The sequence below is a fragment of the Dipodomys merriami genome, unplaced genomic scaffold, assembly GCF_024711535.1.
Source record: "Dipodomys merriami isolate MVZ:Mamm:240054 unplaced genomic scaffold, mDipMer1.0.p SCAF_188, whole genome shotgun sequence".
In the NCBI taxonomy this organism is placed as follows: Eukaryota; Metazoa; Chordata; class Mammalia; order Rodentia; family Heteromyidae; genus Dipodomys; species Dipodomys merriami.
The window spans coordinates 770,790-782,982 of NW_027203248.1; the positions used below are offsets into that span (position 1 = coordinate 770,790).

At 35.1% G+C, this 12,193-nt stretch overlaps 1 protein-coding gene across 1 annotated transcript in view; it reads right to left on the reverse strand.

The window, feature by feature from the left end:
* Window positions 1-7,799: 7,799 nt before the first annotated feature.
* Window positions 7,800-12,193, reverse strand: part of Sugt1 (SGT1 homolog, MIS12 kinetochore complex assembly cochaperone) — a 43,820-nt gene continuing 39,426 nt past the window's right edge. Inside the window, exons 12-13 of the mRNA XM_070026675.1 lie at window positions 10,819-11,000; window positions 7,800-7,930 (exon numbers count right to left, since the gene is read on the reverse strand). Of these exons, the coding sequence (XP_069882776.1) occupies window positions 7,829-7,930; window positions 10,819-11,000 (284 nt within the window). The 3' untranslated portion in view covers window positions 7,800-7,828. The remainder of the gene's footprint in view (window positions 7,931-10,818; window positions 11,001-12,193) is intronic.

A 12,193-nucleotide genomic window follows, 5' to 3' on the forward strand; every position in this document is an offset into this window, starting at 1 on the left:
TTTGTTGACATTCTGAAAGCAAGTCATCTTTTCAGTCTGTTTTCAGTAAGTGGTCACTAAGCAAGAAACAGCATGATGAGTTTACCACCTTTGTAGTACAAATCAGTCTGCTGGTGTAGTCCAATTACCAATAAGTTACTCTACTAGTAATAGGGCTGACAGTACGACTTGGCAGATCTGGCTGAAGAATAACTTGTTTATTTATAAAGACACAAAGGAAACATCTCAGGAACAAAGACCATCTTCAGAAATTAAAATATTATTTGAGAAAGATGAGCAGGTATTTTATATTTTGACATTTTGGTACTGAATCCCAGTTTGAGAGCTAACAAACAATTTTCCTGGTGAAAATGTTTCCCCAAACACTATAGGACTGAGATGCCAAATGGGTCTTGATGCCATGATCTCACTCCTCCTACCTCAAGTGTCTGGTGTTTGCTAATTCAAGTCTATAAAAAGATAGAATTTTAAAAACCTAGCTGCCAAATGATCTACTTAATGGCCTATACAGCAAACTCTGTCTCTGAAGAAACAAAAAGGATGAAAGGAAGCACTCCATAATTACGTGGAATGGTCACAACTGCTCTCAGGCAGCAGCTCCTTTCTTGCAATTGAATTTTATATGCTCAGTAAAATGACTGCTATCCTACAAACTAAGTGAAGTATGCACCAGCAGTTCTGTATAGCATCTTCCATACACATGGGTCTACAATCTGTCCTGAATTTTAGGACAAATAAGAAAAAGATCACAAGATACAAAATCTTGATAAAGATGAGAGTAGTATATCTTACTACCTGAAGTCTTCAAGATGAGCAAATGGCACAGTAAAGAATGGGCATTCTAGGTAGGTAGTGGGGAATAGTCTGTTGAGTAGAGTGACTGCTTCTTCTCATATAAAGTGGGTCATCTTGGCAGCTCTTCATGTGGGAACTGAGTTCCAGACAGGCTGAAGGGCATCTGAGCAAAGAGAATATAGAAAAGGCTGCTTTCTGGAAAAGTGTTCTTTTCCAAAGTTCCTAATTAAATGAACATACAGAACATACAGAAGATAAAGGGGTTGTGTTCACAATGAAGTCACTAATTACTAAAGGACAGCACCTTCACAGGAAGAAGAGAAAAAAAAAAGCACTGGAAAATTGAAGGTCAGAGGGGAAACTAGTTTAGATGAAGGTACCCAAACTGTGCTCCAGGAACAAAACTATGGTCTACTTTAAAAGAAGTAGGGCTTAGGGCTGGGAAGGTGGCTCAGTGGTAGAGTGTTTGCCTTGCATGCATGAGGCCCTGTATTCGATTCCTCAGTACCACATAAACAGAAAAAGCCAGAAGTGGCACTGTGGCTCAAGTGGTAGAGTGCTAGCCTTGAGCCTTGAGCTGAGGGACAGTGCCCAGGCCCAGAGTTCAGGCCCCAGGACCAACAAAAAAAAGAAGCAAGTATATATGAAGAACATTTAGTAAGGAAAAAGAGGACAATGAAAGAATAGAAATCTCTATCACTTAGTGCTAATCCCATATTACCTCTAACCAGGCCAGTCCAAAAAACGCAAAATCCCAACTGAAATCGATCAGTATGTGTGGATTGGTGCCACTGTATTCTTTCAGATATTTACTTCATTCCCAGTGGTGCTGTAAAGCAGTCTTCTCAGAAAATTTTAGGTTTGGGCTGGGAAGGTGGCTCAGTGGTAGAGCGCTTGCCTTGCATGCTTGAGGCCCTGGGTTTGAATCCTTAGCACCACATAAGAAAAAAGAAAAAAGCTGGAAGTGTCGCTGTGACTCAAGTGGTAGAGCGCTAGCCCTAAGCTGAAGAGCTGAGGGACAGCACCCAGGCCCAGAGTTCAGGCCCCACGACTGAACCACCCCTCCCCCCCCCAAAAAAAAAAATTTAGGTTAGTTTTCAAGGTCCTACTGTGATTCTATAATCTTAGATATACAGTTAGCTACTGCTCACTTAGCAAAAGGAAAATAAAAGATACTGCCGAGTTTCACTTATCTATAATTATTCTGTCATATTGATTGTCATTACAGTATGAAAAGCTTCCATTGCAGCAGTTTTAAAAACCTGTTGGGCTGGGAAGGTGGCTCAGTGGTAGAGTGCTTGCATGCATAAGGTCTTGGGTTCCATTCCTCAGCAACACATAAGCAGAAAAAGACAGAAGTAGCTCTATGGCTCAAGTGGTAGAGCGACAGCCTTGAGCTGAAGAGCTGAGGGACAGTGTCCAGGCTCAGAGTTCTGGCCCCTTGACCGACATATACACACAAAACCCAAAAACTGTTAACTTAATCCTATCTCTCCTTCTACCACTCCCTCATTCTAACAATTAAGAGTAAATAAGCTAAGATTACTCAATTGATCCATTGATCTTTTTTTTTTTTACACTAGATTACTACACTCAAATTCAATCTAAATTTTCACAAAACAGAAATTCCTTGTGAGAAGTGATTTCCACAGATGGACTCTATGGATTTATCTAATGAACATATATTGCATAAAATCACCATTTAAATGATCAATTTAAATGATTTATCAGACAATAGGAAGGAACTGACATAGTCCAAATAGTATAAAATCAAAGTGTAAATTTGGAATCAGTAGCAAATTTTAGCAAAAGGTAACAGTAATGTTTTATTCATGAGTGAATTCCTTTAAAGGACGTTTGTACATACATGCATGCTTTGTTCTAAGTGTGTATACATACATACTTATTTGGAAAAAGTTCAATAGAATACAATAAAAAATACAAGCAAAGCATGGGTGTGTCATACCTGTAGTTCTAGGACACTGAGACTGGAAGGACTGCAATTTGAGACCAGTCCAAGCAAACATACGTCAACCAATATTGGGCACAGTGACGTATGCCTGCCAGCCTAGCTATGGAGAAAGCGGAGATTGAAAGAAATGAAGATTTGCTTTTATTTTAAATGTATATTTTGTCCCCATGCAACTGATACAGGCCACCTAGTTTTGAGTTCTACACACACACATTTATCGGATACCATTTAGTATTCAATTTTAAAATCCTATTTCCATCCCTTTCTATAGCCCTTTCTCATATTTCCCTTCTATCTACAAGTAGAACTATTCTCTTGCCAATATTTCCTTCTAAACCTACTTTCACATCCCTACTCTCTCATTACCTACACACTTAATAGGTAACTGTCTTTTTGGTCTTTTGTGTTTATTAAATTTTCTTTGCCTCTGCCCTCCCTACACCAACACACTAGCTACATTTCTTGTCCTTTACTACCTCACTCCACTTTCTCATTAAAATCCCATAATTGCTAGGCTTAGCCTTTATCCTTTCCTTTTCTATAATAACCAAACAGTATTCTTCATTACTGTTAACCCTGGTTTTTTGTGTTTATTAAATTTTCTTTGCCTCTGCCCTCCCTACACCAACACACTAGCTAGATTTTCCCCCTACTACCTACTTCAGTCCACTTTCTCATTAATCTCCCATAATTGTTAGGCTACCCTCTATCTTTTCCTTTTCTGTAATAACCAAACAGTATTCTTCATTACTGTTAACCCTGCCATCTCCTTCCTATTACTACTCCAGTTAACTAAGATCTCCCTAGACCATGAATGTAGCAGTAATGGTGACTAGTCTTCATCAGAAATTTCCACAAACACAAAGTTGTCATTTTATCAACTGTAATTTCTATACTTCCCAAGTTTATTCCCCATTAGGGGAAAAGAGTGTCATACAGTGTCTTGAGCATTCTTGTGGAGACTAACAGGCAATGATCAGAATTTGGACCCTTAGATCCATTATAGTTAAACACAAAATATACAGTGTATAAAAAGAGTATTGAAAGCTGTAAGGAACTAAGAAACTTATAATGGCAATCCATCAGAAAAAACATCAGATTTTCAACACCAACTCTAAATACAAGGAGGGCAAGATCAAGATCTAAGAAATAAGAGTTACCAACTTGGATAAGTGCACCCAGTAAAGCAATCTCTTATAATTGACAGAAATAAAAACCCTCCATGATAAAAACTAAAGGAATTCATGACTACTAAACAAGCACTGCAAAAGATAGTTGGAATCCTACCCAAAGAAAATAAAAAACAGTAAAATATAGGAAAGAATACACCCTACTATAGAGCAAAACAGGAATAGGAAGCAATTATACAAACAACAAAATGACAGAGAACACAACAAAGTTTACAGTATCACCACTAAAACCTAATGGTCTTAATTCTACAAAAGTAATCAATTTACAAACCAGTTTTAGGCATTTGCTATGTAAAGATAAGTACATAACTATATACATATTTATTCATTATAACCTAAATTTGGCTGATAGCTAACACTATTAAGATGTTTGGCTCAATGAACCTTTTTCATATCTTAAACAGTTTTTACATAAAATTTATGTTAATCTGTATTAGGAGACAAAAACCAGTACTAGGACTGAAAATAACATAACTAGCTAGGCAAGTCACTAGTTGAAATTAGCCAAGCACAAATGGCTCCTATCTATAATCTTTGCTCCTTTGGTGACTGAGGTTGGGATGATTATGGTTCAAGGTCAGCCTGGACAGAAAAGACTGTGAGAACCTTAATCAAGAGCTGGATGTGGTGGTATGTCATTCTAGCTACAGATGGAAGGAAAAATAGAGGTACATACCTTGGCAGTGAGAGCCTATCTCAAAAATAATCAGTGCAAAAAAGGACTAGAGGCATCATGGATCATTGGTAGAATACCTGCCTAACAGCACAAGGAAGGCCCTGAGTTCAAACCCCAGTACTGCTAAGTAACAACGAATCCATAAAATTATTTAAATAGTATCCCCAATCAATTCCAACTATGATTTTTGTAATTTATAATGTGCTATATCGTATTTCTGCTCTCTCCTTTGTGGCTGCTTCTTGGTAAAAATTCTTTCTACAATATTCCTGCAACTAGCTCAGAACCCCAGAAAAATAAACTACCCCTCTGTACATGGTTGTAAAAATTCTAATAGCAACAAGACAGTATGGAAGGAATACTTCTGCATACTTTTGAAAATTGGCATTTAAAAGTTTACTTCACATTTTCAATGTGACCTCAGTGGCTTTTTATGCCGCTGCCTTCAAAGGTGTGAGTAACTTAATTGCTAAGAATTTTCTTTTCAACTGGCTATACTTAATTAGCTTAGACTACTACACATCTTCAATAATGACTTTGACTTATACTGACATTATCAAAGACACAGAGAAACTAGTCAATCACAAAATTTCTTAGCAGGACATATGTTGAAGGTAGTTCCCTTTTTATTAAAACTGCAATCTTAACTGTTACTGAGTTAACTAGGTAAGGTAGTAAATGAATAGCATGTACATTAACATGCATTCTACTCAGCTGACTCAACCAGTACCATACTTAATACTTAGCATCTGATATGTGTATCAGATAGCAACTACTGAGAATATTCCAGTTGCTAATGAAGAAATAGTGCCTCATTATAAATTTATGTTATGCCATGGCCATCCATGAACAGAGTATTCTCCTCAAATTTTGTAATATTGTAGTAGTAATAATGTCTTGCTCAAATACCTGTTCTCAGATTTCTTTCATTTTGGCCCAAACAGCAGATTTTTTTTCAAGCAAGTCTTGGTTAAATAAATAAATAAGAATGTTTCAAAAAGAATACAACTGGCAACAAAGGAAAGACACATTGGAGACAATGGAAATTAGCTCAATGTGGATGACCTCTCTTTACATACAACATAAAACATTATCCTAACTATGAGACTATTTAGGAGGTTGAGTAAAGGGAAGAAAGAAAAAGACTGAGGGTGAATAATTTCATGCAACTACGTATGAAGATGGCAGAGGCAATCTCAATGGAAGATGTTAATCAATAGGGGACTGGAATTAGGACAAAAAATAAATGGGAAAAATATAAATACCATAGTGAAAGCCCTTGGTGCACAAAAGACATAAATAACACTCAAGAGGTGCTGATGGGCTTATACCTGTCATCCTAGCTACTCAGGAAGCTGAGATCTAAGGATCACATATGTAAGCTAGCCTGAGCAGGAACACTTGTGACTCTTATCTATTAGTAAGCACCAAAAGGCTGGAAGCAAAGCTGTGGCTCAAGTGTTAGAGCACTAACCTAGAGCAAAAAAATCAGGACCAAAGCCAGGCCCTGAAATCCAGTCCCAGGACTGGCACACACACAAAAATAATGACAGGAAAGTAAAACAGGGGGGCTGGGTACCAGTGGAAAGGATTAGACCTCAAAAAGGTGAGTGAAGATGAATACAGTTGGAGCAGTTTACTTCCATCTATGAAAGTAAAACAATAAAAACCATTGCAATTGCTTGAAGGAGGAATAGTAGGGCAGGAAAGATAAACAGATGTGCTGAAGTTTTTAACATGTATGGAAATGTCACAATAAAAATCTCCCTTGTGCAACTAATGTACACTAGAGTTTTCAGGGGGAAAAAAAAAAACACAAAAATCAGTAAAGTAGGACTCTGAACAGAAACCAGAAATTGTCGTCTTAATTTTTATCTTTTCTTAGCTCTAATTCCTCTAAGGCAAAGAGAATTAACAATGTTCTTGCATGGTTATAGTAGCAAGTATGATCACAAAGTTGTAATTCCTTAATGCTGCTTAAAGTGAATAAGCTGTACTAACATAAAAACAACCACCTTAGCTAGGCACTGGTCGCTCAAACCTTAATCCGACTCAGGAGGCTGAGATCTGAGAATTGCTATTTGAAGACAGGCTGGAGTGAATATAGGACACAGCACTTAGGCTCTGAGTACAAGCTCTAATACACATAAAAATTAAAAATAAAAATGAATTTTAATCATAGAATGTTTACTTTGATCTCAAAACTGTATTTACAATGAGTACAGCTTTCAACCACTCCATACCTCCTCCTGCAACATAAACTCTTTGAAATTAATGTCTTTTTTTGTTTTGTCATGGTATTTAGGCATACAGTAAATAATATACAAAGATAGTAACTTAGTTTTAAAGTAGTTACCATATCTACTGAGATCAAAGTAACTACAAGAATTTGAGAACAGATTTTTCTCATAAATTTAGAAACAAAATATAAAAACTCCACTAGTGCTATAACTTCTGGAATCCTGATATGACTAAAGTACCAAGCAGCAGTTTCTCACATTATTCTTATATAATATGCCACATAATATAGAACAGTATCTCCAAAACCATAGCTGTTTGCAGTATGTTAAACTCAAGAACCTACTTTAATAGGAATTCAAAAAAGTGTGACCAAAATCTCAGTGCAGTTACAAATGACAAATATTTCTCTTAAAAAGAACTAAATGGGACTTTTCTGTGATTACTGCTCAAATTTCTCATGACAAACTTAAGGAAAAGGTAAATAAGCCAAACGTTTTCATAGAAAAAGTGTATTTACAACTCTCATTCAAAAGCAGTTTTTAAAAGAAAACACAACGTAACAATGAAGTTGAAAACTTTATGCTCAACCAAAGTTGCCAGGTCTAATAAGTTATTAACAGAATACTGGATCAAAAGTAAGGCAATAACCCAAGATACATCATTAAAGATTTCTCCACTCCCACAACTAATAGAACTAATCTACCTAGTGGCAAATAATACTTCATTCAGGTTATCATGTTTGAAATCCTTAAGGACTGAAGTAATAAAGATGTGGTCTTCATTCTTCATTACACTCTTAGAACACTTGAAGGAAAATAGTTTCCAAAGCACAAAGAGTTTGTAAAGAGGTATAATCTTTGAAAAAGATACTGTGTTCAAAATTCAAGAATGCAGTATCAATACACACTGGATATTAGTGAATATATGCAATACAATGATATCAAATTTATTTATTTAGTACTTTTTCCATTCCATATCATCAGGAGGATTGATTTCAACTTTCCTTTTACCTACATCTGACCAGTTGGTACTCAAAACTGTACCACCAGACTCCATCTGCAATTAAAAAAAAAAAAGAATAAATTATTTCTTGGTCCATAAAATCAAAATGGATGAATATCTTTCAAAATGGTCCAAATATAAAATCCCAAATATAGACTATTTAAAATATTTACGTAATCTTAGACTTTTCAAAGAAGCTAACAAGTTCTAAGAAACCTGAAAAGTAAATTAATTGTATCAGGTACTCAAAGCAATATTAAGCACCATGTACTCCTATGCTAATCAGTACAGAAGTATATATGGGGAAAAAAAAAACCTCAAATAAAAACAAAGTTATCTATCAAAGAAGATAATGCTGTAATCTTCTAGATACAGTAAAGTCCAAGCAAATTAAACTACTTTTAATGCCAGTTAAGTAGAAATTTAAGAATCCATGTTTAATGTTTCATTTGTGCCAAACACAAAGGCTTTCTCCTAAATTGTTCTTAAAAATCAAAGTGCACAAACTCTTGGTATCTGCACTTCATTATATTTTAAGGTGATGACTGCTGAATAAAAACTGCAAATGCTGAGGCAACAGAGTTCAATACTCTTAAAATTCAAATTTATCTGCATCATATATGCAGTAGGTCTGAACATCTGTAACATGAAACCATATGGAACAGGTTATACTACTGTCACAAAATTACTTTTGAATACATTAATACTGATCACATAAACTAGATTTCATGTTCTTTACATTGAATAAATCACATGCTTGATTTGATTCCACCAAACACAAGCTGCCTGTCTTTCAACAAACCTAAAATTCTCTTTGTCAAATTAAGCACATTACATGCTTTTTTTTTTTTTTTTTTTTTGGTTTGAGATGATCACCAAACTCTGGAAGGCCCCATTTGCTTTTTGGGAAATATTTTCACAAAAATAAAGACCGAGAAACACTCAGCAGATCCCATGATTTACACACATTTAATGACAGAAAACTGGCTAAAAGCTTCTCTGAATCAACTGAGCTGCTTAATGCACATGGGGGAAGTTTTATTTTTTGGTTCTGAAATTTTTTTTATTATATTTTTTACTGCACTAAGTCAAAATCCATGCAATATATTAATGATTAAGGTAGGATTGCTGTACATACAATAAAGCTAGACAAAGTCAGTGTCTCTGTGGAAAACTGGTTACATATTTATCATTTACTGAATATATCACTAATTAAGGACTATCCCATATTCATAAAGTTATGTGCAACATTAACAATTAACAGTTTTGGCCAACAATAAACTGCATTTAATTTCAAGACATCAGATGTGAATAAGCATTCCCAAAAGAGCACTTTAAATCTTCACTGCTCCCTTTACTTTTTTTTAAACTTATTCCAGGAATTTGAGTTAAAATTCCTCTTAACAAACCCTTTAATAAGGTACTATATTCCATAAATAAGGCTAAAATATAATTAAATTCATCAGTTTTCCTTACAATTTATTTTCTGTCTATATGCTTTCTATTTGAACACATCATGTGATGACAGAGTAATAACAAAATATTTTAGGACATTCAAATATCAATGTCATATTTTATTATTTTGCATTTTTACTAGTTCTTCCAGTATTAAAATACAACAGGTTATTTAACTATAGGAAAAAAAAAATATAAAATGAAATGTAGGGTTTTTTTTGTTTTTTTGTTTTTGGTTGGTTATGGGGCTTGAACTCAGGGCCTGGGTGCTGTCCATAAGCTTTTTCACTCAAGACTCATGCTCTACTACTTTGAGCCTCAGAGATAACTTCTGGTTTTCTGGTGGCTAATTGGAGACAAGAGTCTCACGGACTTTCTTGCCCAGGCCGGCTTCGAACCACAATCCTCAGATGTCAGCCTCTTGAGGAGCTAGGATTACAGGCATGAGCCACTGGCACCTGGCTCTCAAATGTGTTTTTTACTGCTATTAGTAAGTAGTCGTACTTAGGGCTTACAATTTCTAAGTCAGGTTATAAATACAATGCTTCTTGGTCAATGTCACCCCTTCCTTCATTCTCTTCCACTTCCCCCACTACTGTCCCTAACTTCAAGTTACACAGTTCATTTTTTACATTATTGAATGTAATAACTGCATTTACTCACCCTCCATTACTGTGTTTTTGTCCTGTGTCAAAACTATTTGCTCAAAGCTATGATTATGATTGTTCTGCTGTTAGCCTCATCAATGATATCCTCAAGACAGACAGAATATCAGTAAATATTTTGACTGTTTTGGTGATAAAACTTGAGTTTGAACTCAGGGCCTCCCCCTTAGTAGGCAGTGATCTACTACATAAACCATGTCCCCCATAATCCTGAACTGCATATAATGAAAATGTATGACACTCCCCCAATGTTAGAAAATGGAAAGACTTGGAAAAAAATTACATTAATTAAGCCAGACCCAAAGAAACATAGGTCCCAAAGTCTCCCTTATTTTCAATAACTAAATAACTAGTATACATCTAGAATAATCTTACCAGACAAGCAGAAAAGGTCAAAAGCTATGTACCTATGACCATATAAGATGATGCTAAGTGAAATGAACCACAAGATATGGACAACAAGAGTTTTTTTTTTTTGTGGCTGTTGTTTTTAATGTACTATATATGATTTTTTTTTTAATTCTTTGGTATGTTCTTCCCTCATGGTATAACCTCTGTTGTCACTGTATTTGATCTTGTATATACATTTTTCTAATTTGGGGAGGGGAAGGGGAAAAACGTATTTCTCATCTCTACTTCATGTTTTCAAATTCAACAATTACTCTGTTTAGAGTACGGAGAAATTTTTAGACAAAATCTATTCACAAAAAGGTCTAACCATATATAGTATATGTAGTTTAGTCCCAAATTACCTACTTATTATTTTCTTAAAATGTCTAGATTTATTCCTACATTTGAAAATATATATATATATATTCTTACAAATGATTTGTTCATGGCACGTTTCACTTCATCAGAACCATCTGAATATATTTGTTGAAATAATTTGTTTAAAGCTGCATCACCCTCCAACTTCTCATTCTTTTCTTCCTCTTTGATCTCACCAACCAATTTATCCCAATTTCTTGTATAATGAGATGATGATGGATATAGGTTCTTTACATCTGCAAAGTCAAAAAGGCAGAGTGATTAATCAACATCATTTGATTGTGTCAAGAATCCATAAACAATGTGACCATGGTGGTGTATAGAACATCTTATCAAAGAGTATAGTCTCCTGAATTACAAGTTTATGGAAAGCATTTTTTTATATACACATCAATAACTAACTAGGTTTATCCTTCTACAAGAATTAGCACATTCAAAATCTAGGATTTTCTTTGGAGAAAAACAAAACCAAAGTGTAGGTTATGGGGGCATTATATAATAGATTCTTTGTTAATAACAGGAAACTAACTGAAGTACATAGACTTTCAGAGATGATACAAGCAATAATTTTTTTAAAAAGATGTTTTGTTAAAAATTCCTAGTCAGGCTGTGAGCTTGGCTCATGTGTCAGAGTACCTGCTTAGCAAGGCCAAGGCCCAAATCATTTCCTCTAAAATCAGGAATAAGATAAGGATGACTACTGTATGGCTTTTCAATGTAATACTGGAATTCCTAGCCAGAAGATTAAGGTGAGAGAGACATAAAAGGGATTCAATTAAGAAAAAAAAAAATCAAACAATCCCTATTTGCAGAATATAATCTAAAGGATCCTAGAAAGACTCTACCTCCAAACTCCTAGACCTGATCAGTAACTTTGCCAAAGTAGCAGGATAAAAACAACCCACAAATATCAGTATTTTTCTATATACCAACAATTAGCAGACAGGAAATCAGGAGAACAATTCAATTTGCAATAACAATTTTTTTTTAAATCTAGGAATATACTTGAGGAAGTGAAGGACCTCTATAACAAAAACTACTAAAAAAAAAAACAAAAACAAAAAAAAAAAACTCTGAAGAAAGCAATTGAAGACACCAGAAAGTACCATGTGCACTGATCAATAGAATATTGTGAAAATGGCCATACTACTTGGCATTGGTGGCTCGTGCCTGTAATCCTAAATACTGAGGAAGCTGAAATCTGAAGATGGAGGATCAAAGGTAGCCCAGGTAGGGAAGTCTGAGATTCATCTCCAATTAAGTACCAAAAAAGCTCAGGGACAGTAAACAGGCCCTGAGGTTCTAATCCCAAATCCAGAACAAACAAAATTGCCATACTGCCAAAGGTGATCTACAAATCAGTGCCAATACTCATCAATATCCCAATGTCAATGAGAGAGAGAAAACAATCCAAACATTCACATTGAAC